The following is a 17923-nucleotide window of genomic DNA, read 5'->3' as shown; positions in this document are numbered from 1 at the left end:
GATTATGGAGCTTTAATTAGGCCATAACATAGTATGATGCACAAATTCTTACCCGATGAGAATTTGAGAAACTCATCATGACATTATTAAAAAAATAGATACTATAGTAACCTCATCCATTTTTCAAATTTCTCTCAAGAGTATTGTGTTATTGGGGAAGAGCCATAAATTCTAGACCCATAGATCTAGTTAGAAAAGACGGTCATGCAGTCGAAATGTTATTTTAAGGCAAGAAGAAGAATAGCACTTGCCATCCAAAAAATAATGTAAAAAGCTTCCATATTGATACAATGTGATTGCTAGTTACATACAACAGAACTTGTGAAGGGGAAGTATAATCAACATCATGAAATAAACTCTTTCATCAATTAGAATTTGTAGCTTAAGCAAGCGCACCCGTACAAGCAGTGGCTGGAGCAGCTTCCAGTTGTTTCTTAGTAGAACTATACTTTTTGGTAATAAACCTGGACAATTAACCAAATAACACCAATCACACAATTGAGAAAGGTGTTTAGTGATAAAAGTTATTGGAAACTTCACAGTTGAATTTGTGGGAAAAAAAATATACATGCACTTAGATAACAAGTAAAAAAAATGCAAAGTTGTTAAAATCTAATTTTATTAGGTTTTATAACTCTGTTCACTCTGAAATAACCCGTTCACTGAAAGAGCCAATCCGATCAATTTTTCCTAGAACTAAATCCATAACAATAAGAAGGAAGAGAAATCTGTTCAAATATGATTCTGAAGTTTAACAATCATAAGCCGACGGTATAACTAGATTGTGCACATAAGTCCATTCATATTTCCCCATTTTACCGCATCATAATATTTCTTAAAATGTATTTACACTATGTCAAGATATAGAGAAAATATGATCAGACTGTATTTACACTGTTACTGTATATGAATTAAATCCCATGCTACCAAGAACAATAACACCCCCTACATTTCTAGGAAAGGGCAATCATATCCCTACTTACAATTTAAATCTTTTTCAGACAGCACCCATAAAATCTTAAAACATAAGTAATGATTCAAAAACCATACTTGAAAGGTTAATCGTTTTCTTTTTTGAACACCAAAATGAATTTATTATTGATAATAGATATAAGTACAAGTAGCACTAAACCCACATTCCGAGATGAAGTACAAGTCGCATTCTACCTAAACAAAACAGAAAAGATAACCACACCCAAAATTTACTGATATTATCTACATATTAAATCAAGTGGATTTACATACCACTGGCTTAATCGTGATGTGTCTGTGTAGATGGGTGTTTTAAGAATACATTTAAAAAAATTGCATAAGGGATTTACCATATTTTGGGAAACAAAAATAATTTTTATATATTTGATATGTTTTTTTTTTTCAACTTTCCTGTGTATTCCACAAATTGTCTTTTTAAAAATAGAGAGCAACATTGCGCCTTCTTATATCGAAAAATAAAACTTTTGCACTACCAAAAGAAAATAGTAAACCCTTCTTGGAAATAAGTTCCATAAAAACCGAAGTTATCAACCTTGGATATGTTGATTCTAAAAAGTCAGAACACCATATAGGGAGATGGCCATTATCCTGAAATTTTAGATATGATTAAATAATGTATATTACACATTAAAATACTAAAAAAATTAGAAGTGCTTGATATTAAAAAGATTTATCGCTAATAATATAAACAGAGGACACAACTGGGAGACAAAAACGGAGGACACAAAAAAATGACAGAACAAAACTCAACTGGGTGGGAGACAAAAAAAAAAAAAGAACAAACAGAATAATTTAAGAACAAAAAAAAGTAGAAAAGGACTTGCAATAGTTTGAGAATAAAAAAAAAAAAAGCCAACGGTGGTGCTTGCACTCTGTCTGCAGACCCCAAAAAAGGCAACAAAATACAGATCTGTCATACAGTGAAAACGCAAAGAAAACCAGAAAGTTTGGCTGGAAAATGCAGAGATAATGGCCAGAATGCAGAGGTTGAAATAGAATTGCTATAAGAGAAATGAAAAGGAAACTATGTATTGATAATTCTGTCATTTCTATGTTACTTGTATAATGAGTTCTGTACTTACAATTGGTTACTCACATGCTGAACTGTATCAAACAGGTACTGCTAGTTAGAAGCGAAAACTAATCAAATAATCAAAACTAACTGATGCCAGACTCAGCTAAGCAATGCTATTGCTATAATCTCACACAAGACTCGACTAGAAACAGTTGTCTAAGACTTGAATCGGGCTCATGTCCCAAACTTAGGGCATGGGTCTGGCCTGTTTATATGGTATAGGCCTTTTTCTAAGACCTGACCTAGCTTGAAAGCCTATTTTGTGATAATGTCTTTAAATCAGTCATGTGACCGACTAAACTCTATAAGTAGTATATAGTTTAAACACATTATGACAAAAGTCCAATGTTATAACGACCGCAACAACTAAATACCATTATATTATTCATATTTACACGAACCGACTGGTTTGTTTGGCCTAAGTGAATATCTGAACGGTCTAAAGTCTTACCTTTTTAGTTAAATACGTTTAAAAAAGTTATGGCCTAATTTAATGAATAAGTCTGGTCTAGACTTAAACCAAAAGTATGATGCAACACAGCCCACCATACACTACTATGATAAAAGTACTATCTTCGTCACAAAGTTATAACTTTCTAATTAGGAAAACAATCTTCTACAAGGTGCACTAGTTTTCTCCGTATATATTGGGAAAAGAAAAAGAAAACACAACACTTAAGTTTGAAAGAAAGAAGACCAGAGCATTACCTAAAGAAGTCCCTCCATAGCAACTCAAACATCAACCAATTAGTTCCAGTTTTGGATGAGCCACCATCATTTTTGCTTGATGAAGCGGAAACAGCACTATCATTTATATAATTCATCAGTGAGTATTCATGGCAAAAATGCCTACTATTTTTAAACAGAAAAACATCTGGGAGCGCACCTGCTGGCAGTTTTCTTCAGCTCATCAAACATAGCGCGGGGGGAGAGGCATCCCATTGCCAACCATGGAGAAATTTTGCATGAAAAGTTGGCACCATATATACTATCTTGTGCCCCATCCTTAAACCCCTTGTTTGATTGAGCTTCACACTCAGCCGCAAATCTTTTAAGCCTCTGTAGTGCTTCAGTCTCCCCTCCTGTCATGGAAGAATTAGGCACTTGCTTCCCATCCTGCACGAGGTTACAATCAGTATAGATTAATTGTTGACGACAATACTTCTAGCAATGCTTGAAAAATGGAACTTAGGTAACAAAACTCAGATAGTAATAGCATGCAGCAGAAACAAGCAGGACATAATTTCCCACACACAGATATCTATCAAGTACTTATTACTTGATAATGTTATCCTACTTTTCATCAACAGATTCAAACCTCAAGGTAGTATACTAATATCATCTCTCATTACTCAATCAAGCTGATAGGTAGCCTGGTATATCAGCCATTGTGAAAGGAAAGCTTTTTACAGCATCTAAAAGCTAAAACTTTCTGAAGATGCAAAACTAGAACTATTTCATGCCTCCCTCCATTAAAACGGAATTCCACAACACTTGATCGTTTCTAAGACAATATACAATCTAATCAAAGATAAAATTAATATAAAGTATTAACTAATAGACGTTGCTAAAAGCTCTTTACCACCAACACTTCTCATAAAAGGCGTGTCCAGTGTCCCGACACGTGTTGGTACATGTAATTATTGTTATATTCAATTATTTTCTCAGATCATTACTGGTGTCGACGTGTCAATTCAAAGCAAAAAGAACCATGAAAATATTATAATCACAACTATACCATCCAAGAATGAGTCAATGCAGCATAAAACAAACAACAAATTGAACACGAAATCATTAAACAAAAAAGAAAAACACCTGTGACATTGTGGCAGATGGATTAAGACCAAGGTCCATCAAAGTAGGAATATCACCAAGCTGAACATCACCACGAGAAGGAAGACCCTTAAGTTGATCCAAAGCCTCAATAGTTTTCCTTATCTCCAATTTCTGAACTCTATCTCTAAAACCACCATAGTTTGAAGGCATATCCTCCAAACCAAAAGGCAAATCCTCCACATGATACAAAGTACTTCCCCAAAAATACTTCACCTCCACATTCTCCTCCTTCATTTTCCCCTCAATCTTCTCCTCCATCTTGACCTCATCATGAGAAACCTCTCTATGACAATACACCGCATCCGCCCCAATTTCCTTCGCCAATTCAACCAAAACTGTCTCCGGCTTCCCAACTCTCACCACAAGATCCGACCCTCTTGCCTTAAGATTCTTCCTAAGATCCGAAACCGATTCAATCAAAAAACTAGCACGATAAGGACCTGTTTTATCAAACCCAGATGAAGATTTTCCATAATCAGCAGGATCAAAACAATAAACAGGTAAAACAGAAATTGACTCATTATTCGCAGTGTTCAAAGCTTCATTATCATGAACACGAAGATCATTACGGAACCAAACAATGGCGGTTCTCCGGAGAGCAGCAGCGGAAGAAGGATCATTAGGACGGTGAGGGATTAAGGAGAGTGGTGATTTGAGAGGGTTTGATGAAAAGGATGATTTTTTGAAGGTTTTGTTGGAAGGTGAAGAATGGGTTTTGGTGGAAAGTGAAAGATGAGTGAGTGATGAAGCTTGGGTTGGTACTTTAAGCTTAATGGGTGGTGGTGGAGAGAGTAAAGATGGGATTTTGGGTTGGAATAAAGGGAGGAGAGAGGAGAGAGAAAGGGAGAGAGAGGCTAGTGAAGGTGGTGGAAGTGGTGGTTCCGGTGAGGGTGTTTGGTTGAGATTCTCTTTCTCTGGTGGTGTTTTGTTGTTGGGTTCCATTTTGTTTGGTTTGAGGATGCTGTGTTATCTGTTACCTACTACCACTGGTTTTGGATTGTTAACTGTCAAAAAGAAAGAGGAAAAAAAAAAACTGTCCTTTTCAATGTGTGTGTGGTTTGGATTGTTTTGTTGTAGAGTAATCATCACTTTTTTCAGGGTTTTTTGTATTTTTAATTGTAACGTTGCTGTTGTCTTTATGTTGACTCAATGTGGGATTCACCAACCATTTTTTTTTTCTTCTTCTCATAGTTTTTCAAATTTAGTGTTTAGTCTAAATACACTGCTAACTGCTTCATTTCCATTCTCCAACATTTTTTTTTTGTTCAATTGGAGATGTTCAATGAACTTGTTTATTAATTCAATGTAATTTACAGCATCCCATTTTGGAAAATAATCACTCTTACACATTGTTAGTTGAACACCTTAGACCTGACAATTTCTTGTGAGTGTTTGTCACTTCGTTTATAAACAAAACAAAAAAAATGTCTAACACTTGTACAAATATATATCTATTAAACTCCGTATTCCAAGATTTACAACGCTCAAGCACATTGTACATCAACCAGGTGTGATGGACTACGGTGGTTATAATGGTGTGTTTGTTTTCACAGTGGATGGATACCCACCAAACATATGTTTTTTCTAACTCTACAAATTGGAGCTTCTCAATATCACGTTGGTTTGTGCATTGAGACTTGAGATTTATAACTTTAACGCCAAACCAAACATTGGCTAAATTGTTTTTATAAAATTGATATTATCATCTTTAACATTTTAATTTAATTATCTGTATTATAATATAAATTAGCATCTTCTGAGTTTGAACAATAAGATCCAAACTACAACCGACAACCACGTTCTCAAAATAGCATGTGGAATGTGTAAGCTGACATTCAAAAGGCATATTTCCTATTAGAACGTTTATAAGTATCATAAATCGTAACATTAAAAACCAATTACACTATACACACCACACCAATCACTCACTGCTCATACAACAAATTGGGAAACACAGCACCAACCACCTAAAAAGCACAAAGCATAACACCTTCCAAACTGTCCAGTGTTAAAATAAAATCAATCAAAATCAACTGGATCAACAACCACTTTCTCAAAAAAACATATGGAATATGTAGCTGACATTCAAAAGATAGTTTCAGATGGTCCAATGGCGACGGCAAATAGGTAGCAACTTGATTGTCAGCACCGAAACTCTCCCTCCAAACAAGATGATGGTGCGGGAAAATTTACTCGACCGAAGGCCCCATGCCAAATAATACCCCAACAAGTGAGAAACTTTGAACTTGTGGTGGAATGAAATACACTACCGTTGATTTAAACCAGGAAATGTAGGACGTGGCCTGACAACATTCATAACCTCCTTTGCAGTTGACTGTAAAGGAACAAAAAGAACAGACACTAAGACACAAGGATTTGAATCATAAAACTGAGAAGAATATGTCGGATTGCTTTACCTCAAAGAAGGAATTCAGATTTAACCGCAAAAGAAAGCGTCTCAAAAATGGAGTCCGCTGACTTCCTGCAAGCCGGCTGCTTCGCAGTATAGTGTACAAGGAATTTGATTTCTTGTTGAATTCCTATTGATGTTTAAGTTAAAAAAAGAAACATGAAAATGATGAATAAACACAAAAAGATAAGTTTAAGGGAGAGAGATCTGATTCTATAATACAAAAATGTAACTGGAAATTTGAAAAAAGGTTCAGTCAAGGGCAACAAAGAAGGAAAAAAATTGACAATGTATTTTATCAATTATTTATGAGGAAAATAATCTCTTTCAGTGAGATGCTTATTTCTAAACATTATTATTTTGGTAAAACCAGATGCATCATCACCTCAGCTATATGTTCCAATTCAGAAGTATTTGAGAAGTTATCTTGGTTCTCAATATTCCAGCAAAATTGCAGACAAAGCTTCATGATGCCATCCAGTATCCTTGAAACAGAACCGATGTCCAAGAAAGTTTGTGAAATTAAGGCCGACAGATACCTGTAGGAGACATTAAAATCATGTAAAGAAATAAAAAGGATGCTGTAATTAGTAATAATTTGGTAAAACAATCACCAAAAGGAATACAAGTAAACCATCTTAACAAGCTCACAATACATGTAGCTATAACAGTTGAAACACTCTGGCACCTGGGAAATGTTTTCAGAGAGCATTAAGTGCACGTAAACTCAGTTCCCATTTCTCCTCGTTAAACTTGTTGAATTTATTAAAGAGATGTTTTTTTAGCAAATTGTAACAAAGTCGGTAACAGACAACTATAAATGTTAGAATAGGATAGAAGTTTGCCACTGATTTGATAGCCACCAAGAAGCTATATTTAATTTTGGATTAATACATGGTCGCGCTAGTAATCAATTTATGCTTGTGAAAGTGAAATAGTTTATCAAACAATGCAGTATTTATGTCATTGTAAAAACGTGAATCAAAAACAAGCAATAGAGAAATTATTACTCTTGATGAAAGCCCACGAGTTCTGTAAAGTCATGCGAATCTTGAATATGAGATTGTAGAATATTCCACTGAGACTCTATCACGTCCACCTGTAAAGAGCATAAAATTTTGAATGTGATACACTCATCAGAAAAAGATACCACACATGCCAAAGAATTGTCAGTAAGATACCATTAAGTGCTGCTTTAGCCTAATTCAACACAAACTAAAATATCCATCTAAATGAGTATAAATGCTTGTGTTTAAATTAACCAGACAATATCAATAACAGAAAAGCCTTTGATCGAAAGGGTTTGGGCAATCGATAATGATATTGATCGAAAGAGATTAGGTTTTCTGCCCATGGAAGCCTCAGATTATGATTTTGTAGATGAAACGGTGGAGTAAGATATTGTTACGTTTGGATGTGGCTTCTAGATTCTATGTTAGTGCTATGGCAATTTTTGGGCACCCTGCTATGGGGAATCAAGAAACAGGGACAAGACAAAGAAATATCCAATGACACTGCGGAGACCAGGGTCCGGGCAAGGGAGGAATGGGGAGGTACTCCATGAACCAACCCATGCAAGTCTATTCTAATGATAGTGCAACCTCTCAATCTAATAAATCAAAGCTCAAACAATATTTGTAATGGTATTACAATAATTCAAACATATATGGCACAAGAAATGACTGAAACCTGAATATAAAATTGGAGATTTCTGATTAAGAACGCCATATGTTCTCTAACACGCCACATTGATCGAAATCTTTGATCTCTCTGCTGTGTGATTGGACTCTTGTCTTGGTCACTTTTTTTATTTTTGGCAAAAATACTGTGATATTGATGCATTACAGATGCCCATAACTTCTCCAACTCCATTTGTGTTCGTTTGAGCCGCAGTAAGTATTGGAATACTTTAAGGTACCTGTTGAAAGTATTAAGTGTTAATAGTGAAGTACAGCTACTGACCTTATAAGTAGTAACTATATTATGAGTTTATTAACATGTACGCCAGAACATTGTTTTATCACAAGAGTGATGAGGCAAATCTTAATTATGATATGCTGCATAAATGGTCTGATCGAAACACAAAGTTATGTTACTTTTAAGAGTTCTCTAAATCTTAACCGGTTATGTTAGCTAAGATACCATGATCAAGATTTGTTCATAATAAACGTAAAGTAATGCTTCCAGAAGACATCCCCTTGACAGCAGGATAATAGCAGTAGTGTCTTACCTCGAGAGAACTTCTTGAGTAAAGAACAAATGCAAAGGCCATTCTATGGAATACTCAAGAGCAATACCATCCCAACCATCAACTGACATTTCTGAAGATGCATTCGAAATTGAAGCACCAGAGATACCATCTGCAGCAGCAGAGGTTGCCTTTGGTACATTTAATAGGGAAGGTTTAACTGTGATTCCATAAGATGGCATCCTGGAAGATGAAAAGGACATTTTAGGGCATATAATTCACAACAGCTCAATATGAAGCTACCACAAGTGGGAGTCTCTATTGCAGCTCAATATGAAGAACAATAATGAATATGGATTCTAACCGCAACGACACTTTAGAGAAATATTTGTCTTCTTCACCGATGGTTTTTAGTGAAGCCTGCATTGCAGAAATATTGCATTAACCGTTTGTTGATGCATCTAAAATAACATGCTTATGTAACTGATATGTGAATGGCATTAAGCCAAAAAATCATAAGTTAAACAAACCAGCTGAAATGGAACCATAAGATCAGCTTCAGCAGTAGACTGGCGAGGTGGCAACCGCATCAACTGTCTACTTTCCTCAAGGAAACACTACAAAAAATCATAAGTAAATCAAAGATGTCAGTATAGCTTAATGAAGACTCAAGTCTGAACCCCGGTGAAAAATTGATGCATATTTAAGGGACAGAATATAGAGGAAGAAGAACTACCCAATGTTGTAGTTGTAGTTCAAAGTTTAAACTAATTTGCAAAGTATCCTATCTAGTAGAAGTAATTGAATTACTTATTAGTTCAGAAATTCAAGTCAATTTACGATTCTAGATAATACTTTTTACAATTCACTCCAAGTGAGATAATTCCAAAATAAAGTATAAAGTAGATGTCAGAGATGAAAGGGGAAACACATGCCTACCTTACCTTATTACAAATTACGTAAACTACTACGAAAATAATAAGTAAACCACAACAACTAAAACATAATGCATATGCTAGTCAAAACTTTAGTATAGATCGTAGTTCATGCTTTACCTGGAAAAAGTCTCCTTTTGCCAAAAGAAAATAGTCTTTCAAAGCCTTCAGGTGGCCATTCAAGTCAGCGCGCACAACCACAAGCTGCAGACAAGAATGGAATAGAAGTTCAAGGCTTTGAACATAAATGCGCCAAAAATAATTAACGTATGAACCAAATATTCATCTTAAGAACCTGCCAGAGATGACTGGCCGCAATAGCCTGAATAGAGTCCACAGCACATTCAAATGATCTTTTATGAAATTCAGATGACTCCTGTAGGAAGTTAAGGTCACATTTAAGACTAATCAGAAATGTTAAGGTCAAAAAAGCTGAATCGTAACACAGAATTCATGAGTCAGCACCGATATGATACGGTAAATAGTAAGGACACGAAACCTTTAGGTCCAGAAGCATATTTTCAATCTTATCTGCTTCGGATTGCGGAAGCAAATCTTCTACTCTCATTCCGGTATTGATTATAGGCTCTCTTTGAAAATTAAAACGCCCTTCAAATCCATGTATTTTTGGAAAGCGTTTAGGTTCTTGGGGATACACATCATCCTGGGACAGGAAGGAAGGACTTGGATTCCGCAGAACTCTGACAGCTTTTCCGGCAAAAAGAATTGATTCTGCAACACGCATAGGTATATATTCTGGCAACATATCCTGCAAAATAGAATTAGTCGCAGCTTGTAATATGTCATTTTAAAATGAAGGATAATAAGAACTCCGGGTATTAAAATGGAAAAAATTAAAGAAAAGGACAGGGACTTCCATTAAAGACAAATGAACTACAAACATTTTTCATCATAAAGGAAATGAGCTCCATGTGACTAGTTAATAATTTGCTGATAGTTAAAGGAATTACCAAAGAAATATGAAAGCCCATGTGCCAGTCACTTAAAGATGCATCAGCAGTTGACAAGCGTGACAACTTTTCAGAGATTTCTTGATGAGATGAGCTATTTTCTACGTCTCTACCTTCTTGCCTGAAAAATAAAGAATTGGGTCATGACGTCAAGTACATAACAAAGTTTAAAAGAAGTGAAGAGGATAAACTAATACCAAGATAAATTAGTTTTCGTGAACGTATGTCATGTTTTACGCACTTAGCTTTTTCTATTTTTTGGGGGGAGAAGATGGGGTCATAAAGACTAATTAGATTTAGCTGAAAATTTGCATACTTTTATTTGTCTTCTTCACCTACATTTATTCTTTTCAACCTTTTGATACTAGAATTTCCCCTCAAGTGTACGATACAACGCATAAAGAAAATAATCATTTTCTATTCACTGGCAAATCATTGTTAGTGGCAATGAACATAAATCATTAAAAATTATATTCAGGGTAAATTCTTTTTGATAATTTGTGATTGTAACTGATGATACCAATAATAATTCTTGGGTTATGCTAAGGGCACTTGTTAAGGATTCAAAATTGGAAATAATCGATAAATTTTATGTAGAAAAAGTTCCTTTTTGTTGTTTCAATGGGTTGAATGCACAATTTCCAAGATAAAGATTTCATTCCACTTTAAACTTTTTAACAAGTGTCATTGGGGCACTTGTTAGCATTTCCCTTCTTTATACCCAAGTCAGTAGCATGGTTAATCAATTAAAGAATTGTTTTTATAAAGGCATTCACAAATTTTTTAACTCACGGATAATATATGGAAAAGTATTTCTTATTAAAATCACCAACTGACCATATTTGCAATACAAGTTATAGAACACCCTTTAATCAATGTACCTCTATAATTGTGACATGAGATACACTACAAGACACGCAAACAAAGAAAGTCATGCACATATGCATATCAACAGCAAGCAAAGTAGAAACTAATATTGACATTGAGTTACCTGCTTATAAAAAACTCCCCATGCCGGTCTTCAAGAATCCCATAAACCATCCATGATGCAAGCTGATTATACATGACCTGATGCCCATGCCAAAGAAGCCTAAGCTTTGGACAATAATAATTAATAACCCAAAAAAGAAAACAACAATTAGCAAGGAGTATGATCTGAAGATCAATACAAAGGACTAAGCATTCTAGAGACCAATAGAGCCATAATAAACAAACAGGTTGCGAAAAGAAATTTGTCATTAACCCACAACCGAACCCAATGTGATGTGATAATTTTCAAAATTTCCATTCTTCACACCTATAATTCTTTTTCTACATTAAAGACTGTATAGAAGCTATTGACAATAACATTATAAAATTCATAACACTCTAATTTATAGAAAATGGACATAGATCGCACATTTTTTTTTTGTGTGTTAACCCTCAGGCTCCCAGGGGAAGGAGTGTAAATAAAGTCTGGCCAAGAATTGTTCCACCTAGAAATCGAACCTAGGTTCTCCCAAACAATTCGTTCTTTGGTGGAGCTCATTAGCCACTTGAGCCCAATTGCTTGGTTACACAGAGATCATAGACTTTGAAATGACATAACAAGCATCTTAACAACACTAATAATATACAACAACAACAACCAAGCCTGGTCCCACTAAATAGGGTCAGCTACATGGATCAAACGACGCCATAATATTCTATCATCTATCATATATTCATATCTCTATCCAGCTCAGTGATCTCTATATATTTCTTAATTGTTTCTCTAAGTCTTTCTCTGCCTCTAGTCTCCATTTGACGAACTCTCCTTACTAGATAATTTAAATGTCTTCTGTCTACATGTTCAAACCACCTAAACCAAGTTCTCATCATCTTTTCTACAATAGGTGCTACCCCAACTCTTTCTAATGTTGTTCTTTCTAAACCAATAATATAATGCATGGAAAAAGAAAAGAAAAATGCATACCTCTGTATACAAGTTTGTAATTCAGGAACTCCACAATGGCATTTTTTATGTAGAAGATTAAGAAGCTCACCGCCACGAATATCACCACGCTCAATCTTTAGAATGAGCTCATACAAAGGTGGCAAAAGGCTAAAAAACTGCACATAAAAACAAAGTCAATATCATAAAACTAAACATAAAAAAGATAGCGAAGGTAGAAATTCACCTTATTAAGCCCTTGAGTAACTGTTGCCAAAATGGGCATTGTTTCAGACAACAACAGCTGCTCAATATGCAAAATGGAAGACGAATAAACTGCAAGTATCTCAACAATGCCATTAGCAAGAGCCCTACGATAAACACTAGGCTTCTCCTTATTCTCCAAAGGGTTAGCATTTTCAGACCTTATCCAGTTTAAATTCCTAGACTTGGCCGAAAATCGTTCCAACTCTCTATAGTAAAATCCCAACGTGATTATCCTCTCAATAAGCTCCCTGCAATCAATACAATTCACTTCAAAATCTCAACCTTCAACATGCCCACAAAAAAAATTATGAAAAAAAAAATACAATGTACTAAAAAATTGCAACTTTCAACACGCCCACAGAAAGATTACGAATAAAACCAACATAATTCAGTTAAAAATTGCAAATTTAAACATGCCCAAAAAAAAAATATTAAAAAAAAAAAAAAGTAAAAAATCGGTTCTGGGGTTTTGGAAAGTGAATAAAAAAGTTGAAATTAAGGAATGAGAACAAACGAACGAACCTGTCGCTTGGATCGATAAAGGAAATGTCGGGGGCGAGTTTGAAAGTGCATTCGTCGGAGATGGGAGTGTTGGCGGAGAGATTGTTGTCTCTCCGGTCAATGATTAAGTCGCCGGTGTAACCAAGTAACGCTAAGAGAAGCTCGTGTAACATTGTTGTGTATTGAGAAATTAAGCTATTTTTGTTTGTGGAGGAGAAGAGAGAAATGGGATTGTTGAAAAGAGTGTTCCCTCCAAACTGAGAGTTGTCAACTGCTCCAAGAAGAAATGGGATTGGGATTGGGGACTGCTTAATTTCGTTTCTTGTTTTTTTTTTTAATTAACAATTTATTGATGCTAATTATTTTCTAAATTAGTTTTTTTTTTTTTACTTCAAAACTTGTCTGGGTAATTAATAAAAATACAAATGTCAACGAATACCAACTTAAAGTTGATTCATTAGAAAAGTTGTAAATTCAACTCTCGTTGATGTAAATGTTTTTTTAATTAGTAATTTGTAAAGTACATTTGTAAATGATATTTGAATTTTGAAGTCAGTCATGACCTTGATGATTAATGGTTTAAATATGTCTTTAACAGAGGGACTAATACTAATATTTTTACAAAGTGCAGGGACCAATTCCAAACAAAAAAAAAAGTGCAGGGACCAATGCCAAAATCTGATGAAAGTGCAGGGACCAATGACACATTTAAACCATGATTAATTAATGTTGTGGTCGTCTTTGCTAACACATAAGCAACGTCATTGGTTTGTCTTCTAGTAAACTCAACTCAAAATTTGTAAAAAATGATCTAAAATCCTTTGGTAATATTTGATAATAGCGTCGTAATCTAAATTGTCATCTCCTCCAGTGGGAAATTTGTTCACGACTTTCTTAAAAGTTTAGTTCAAAATCCATGTTGGTTAGATGTAAATCTCGAATTCATTGAAGAACCGACACTAGACCAAAAGCTTCACATGTATCTAGATTCAAGATTGGTGAAAAACATTCCATTTTAACAAACACAAAACGACCATTTTCATCTCGAATATAAATATTTATTCCAACTTTATTATGACATGACCATATTACTCACTCTAATGAATCACCAATATTGCTAGTGACCATATTGTCACTTAAATACATTGACATGACACATTTTCAACATGCTAACACAATAGTGAGGTGAGAATGTTATGCTTAGTTTTTAAATTTATGGCTCGTGGATTTAATCAAACTGGGGTTGGATTATTTTGTGACTTCCTCTTCTATGTTGCTAAGATATGCACGATTATAATGCACCCAACTCTAGCTTCTATACATGGTTAACATATTCATCAATTATAGATCAACAATAAAGTTTTACACAGGATGTCTACGGGGTTGTTTATATAAAGGTGTCTCAAGGTGTTTCTCCTCCCAAAGATTACCAAGTTTGCAAGCTTGTCAAGTCCCTTTAAAAAAAGCAAGACTTTAGTCCTCCGTTTATAGACGAGAAAATTTATAGAAGACTAGTTGAAACCATCTAATTGAACTCAAGTGATTAATGAATTCTTTTTAGGACAAATCGTTAAAACGAATCCAAATTCGATTCCGGATGTAACAATTCTTGACTGAACTTTACTTACCTTTGAACCAAACTTCATATTAAAATGACCATTTTTCTCTAAAAAACCAAAGGGTAAATAACAAAAACTAGGAGGCTCGTTGGTCCCCGTCGTCATTTGGGCATGGTTTATTCTTTCCTAGCACCACTACACAAAACTTGAAGAACCCGCAACACATGTGGCTATTTTTATGTTGCCACCTTCAATGGATACTCTCTCACACAAACTACAAGATGACTTAATTATGGTTTAATGTTAAAAACGAAATACTTTCACTCTTCCCTCACGAATTCTTGCCATTGATAGTCATCACTCAAGGACGTGGAGTTTTGTTCTTGTGTGATATAGTGTATAGGTTAAAACCATATTTGAGTTTTTACCTCGTTCCATGTGTGATTTTTATTTATTTATTACATAATATTATAAATATGCATAATGCTATATTATTTTTTCTTAACATAATAAAATCATACTATAATTTTAGGCAAAATGCAGAAGTCCTAACTCAACTGGCAAAATGCAGAAATTGTTAGGCCGGATGCCATTATCGGGGTTCGAACTCCGGTACATCCACCTGTGTATGTGAGTTTATAATGGTTTTGCCATTTTATCTATCTACCAAAAAAAAAATCATACTATAATTTTCTTTATAGTATAAAATTTAACTTATTTTTTTTCCGTACCGGACAAGTTATACATTTACTAAGAGTATATTTGGTAACGTGGTGAAAAAAAAGTAAAAGTGGAGTGAATGTAGAGTTAGCTGTATCTTTTGGTTGCACTTAATTTGTTAAAATTGATATTGTGTTTTCTGTCTCTCTGAAAAAAATAATTTACAGAACTTATCCAAAATTGTTGGGTAAGCAATTTCTAATTCTTTGATGCTAATAACTGTTTTGAGAATTTGTTATTAGAATTTTAAGTAATATGTAACAAAATTAAGCTAAGCTATATACCCCACACCACTTTCTCAACTCTTCTGTGATAAATTTGCAGCAAATACTTTATAGTGGTAATTTTCACTTTTTTTGGTCTTATTGTCTTAACCAGTAAATTTGTTACTAAAAAAATTTGCCAGAGAAGTTAAAAAACTTAAATTGAATTCACTTTGCATTGTAATTTCGAACAATTGATGTTTTTTATAACAAAATAAGTAAAATAAACAGCTAATAGAAGGGAAAATAAAATAGTATAGTACATGATGGTACAATTTGTTTATATATATATATAATACATGATCAATTTTCACGTGACAAGGAATATATAGTGAGCATTTGGACAACCAAAAGCATGGTACTAAGTCCGTAACATGTTTGATCATTTTAGATTACAATACAACAAACATTCCTGTTTCACACTCCAAAGAATCTTCTCACTTTTTACATTACAATTCACACTTAACTTCAGTGGAAGTCTCCAAAATCTCCTCATCAGATTCAGAAAGTGCAGAGTACAATAATGTCCTTTCCTTTGCTTCAATTTCAAAACTAGAAAAACTAAAGAGAATTATGTGTTCATATAGTATAATTACATCATATTATATAAAGTAAAACAAAAACTCAGCATGGTTATTTTATTTCAATAATGTAAGAAATTATATTGTTCATATCATATTATAGAATGGAAATTCTTTCATAATCATAATATATGTTAAGAAGAAAGAAGAAGCATGGCAATTAAATTACCTGATGAAGAGTAATTAAGTGAGATTAGAGGGAAGGGTGAGGAAGCCTAGTTGGAGAAGGGGAGCACGTGCAAAAGATATTGATATGCATTATGAGAGAATGAATCAGAAAGAGGATTTGCACGTGCCCTGCTTCTCCAACAAGGAGCTTCTCACCCAGGAAATGAAGCTTATTGCACTTTGTGTTTGATGAGAAGTAGAAGTTGAATTGAACCAACCAAGGGAAAGGCTTAGTATTTATAGGTAGCAACTTAGGAGAGAGAGAGATATATGACATAAGAGATCTAACTAAAGTAACGTGGCAGAAGCAATGAGTATGGTGGAAATAATAATAATAATATTAGAAAGTGATTGAATTCAAATGATAAATAAATTTGAAGTAAAAGATGAGTCTTTTAAGAAAACCTAGTTCAAATCTTAGTTAAAACAAATTTTTAATTGGACTTTACATATCAAATAATAATAATCTATACAAATATATAAAAAAAAATATCAAATTTTGGCATAGTATTTTACTTTTCTAATTTTACTGTTAATTTAGTTAGTTATTATTTTATCATTTTTTACATAATTTTTAAAAAAACATTCGTACTATACATAAAGAGTATATCAAATTTTACACTAGGTTTTTTCTCTTCAGATTTTAAACTATTATATTTATAATTCCTTAAAAAGCAGATGGGTTGGTGTTCGTCTATATGTTAGTAGTAATAATAAGAGTTTAAAGGTATGTTCGGATTAAAATTTGCAAAATTACTTTGATCAATCCTCATTTTACAAAATTAAGTTTGATTAAAATGAATTTGCTCCAAAGGAATTCATATTTATACAACTTTTCTCAAAAGTATGCATGGTATGCACATAAACACTTTTTTCATAAGTATAAAAAAAATATCTACACAATGATGAGATATGATTGTATTTATATATGTAAATTTTTTTTTACATGTGTATAGCAATTGAAGTAAATCATAATCCCAGTAAGCCATGCCATGCCATGATGGCAGTGTACACAGAAATTCAAAGGAGGGATATCGAAGGAAACCCAATTTGAGTGTTGTCTGCCTTAATTTCATAAAAAAGTGACCAACCCCTTTGTTCATTTGAGGTTTCACTAGAGCAGAGGAAACTAGTACAATACATAAATGTCCTGTTATTTAATCCCAGCCATTTGATCAAGAATGTTGGGTCCCACATCCATATATTGGATTGCAAACAATTTGAGGAGAAGAAGAATAATGTATGAGTGCACGTAGGCTTTGCGTGTTGTTGTGTAAGTTTTTGAGTATGGCATGTGTGTGAAATTTAGAGAAAGTTTGGAACCTCACTAGCTTGATATGATTCCCTATAACTAATAGGTCCTTACCTTTTTTCTTCCTAAAGTTTTTAATGTTTTTTACTTTCACCACAAGGTAGACTACAATATTTTCAAAGTGTACATTAATTAAGTTACCTAAACACTGTCTTAGTTGTTGTGTGCCGACCATGGGTAATGTCCTCAAGTAGAAAAATGTCTCTCAAAACTTGAATCAGCAAGAAACATG

General features: G+C 33.9%; 2 protein-coding genes and 1 long non-coding RNA gene across 3 annotated transcripts; all 3 read right to left on the bottom strand.

Annotated features, from left to right (window-relative positions):
• Positions 1–151: 151 nt before the first annotated feature.
• Positions 152–4910, bottom strand: LOC11416819 (blue-light photoreceptor PHR2). The gene is made up of 4 exons (XM_003591466.4): positions 3884–4910; positions 2955–3184; positions 2777–2872; positions 152–464 (listed from the first exon to the last, which is right to left on the bottom strand). The coding sequence occupies exons 1-4, from the start codon at positions 4844–4846 to the stop codon at positions 383–385; spliced, it is 1371 nt and encodes a 456-aa protein (XP_003591514.1). The 5' UTR covers positions 4847–4910; the 3' UTR covers positions 152–382.
• Positions 4911–5726: 816 nt separating this feature from the next.
• Positions 5727–13400, bottom strand: LOC11416818 (gamma-tubulin complex component 4 homolog). Its single transcript, XM_003591465.4, has 16 exons — positions 13110–13400; positions 12568–12835; positions 12363–12499; positions 11400–11498; positions 10409–10529; positions 9937–10206; positions 9733–9813; positions 9558–9641; positions 9033–9119; positions 8867–8922; positions 8545–8745; positions 8004–8232; positions 7325–7413; positions 6700–6853; positions 6322–6444; positions 5727–6239 (listed from the first exon to the last, which is right to left on the bottom strand). The coding sequence occupies exons 1-16, from the start codon at positions 13259–13261 to the stop codon at positions 6171–6173; spliced, it is 2220 nt and encodes a 739-aa protein (XP_003591513.2). The 5' UTR covers positions 13262–13400; the 3' UTR covers positions 5727–6170.
• A 2494-nt stretch (positions 13401–15894) lies between these two features.
• On the bottom strand, positions 15895–16570 carry LOC120577394 (uncharacterized). The gene is made up of 2 exons (XR_005643458.1): positions 16381–16570; positions 15895–16182 (listed from the first exon to the last, which is right to left on the bottom strand). It is a non-coding gene; the product is annotated as an uncharacterized lncRNA (long non-coding RNA).
• Between the last annotated feature and the right edge of the window lie 1353 nt (positions 16571–17923).

The sequence above is a fragment of the Medicago truncatula genome, chromosome 1 (assembly GCF_003473485.1).
Source record: "Medicago truncatula cultivar Jemalong A17 chromosome 1, MtrunA17r5.0-ANR, whole genome shotgun sequence".
Classification (NCBI taxonomy): domain Eukaryota; kingdom Viridiplantae; phylum Streptophyta; class Magnoliopsida; order Fabales; family Fabaceae; genus Medicago; species Medicago truncatula.
Note: the sequence above shows the minus strand (reverse complement) of the source record. Positions and strands in the feature narration are given on the sequence as shown.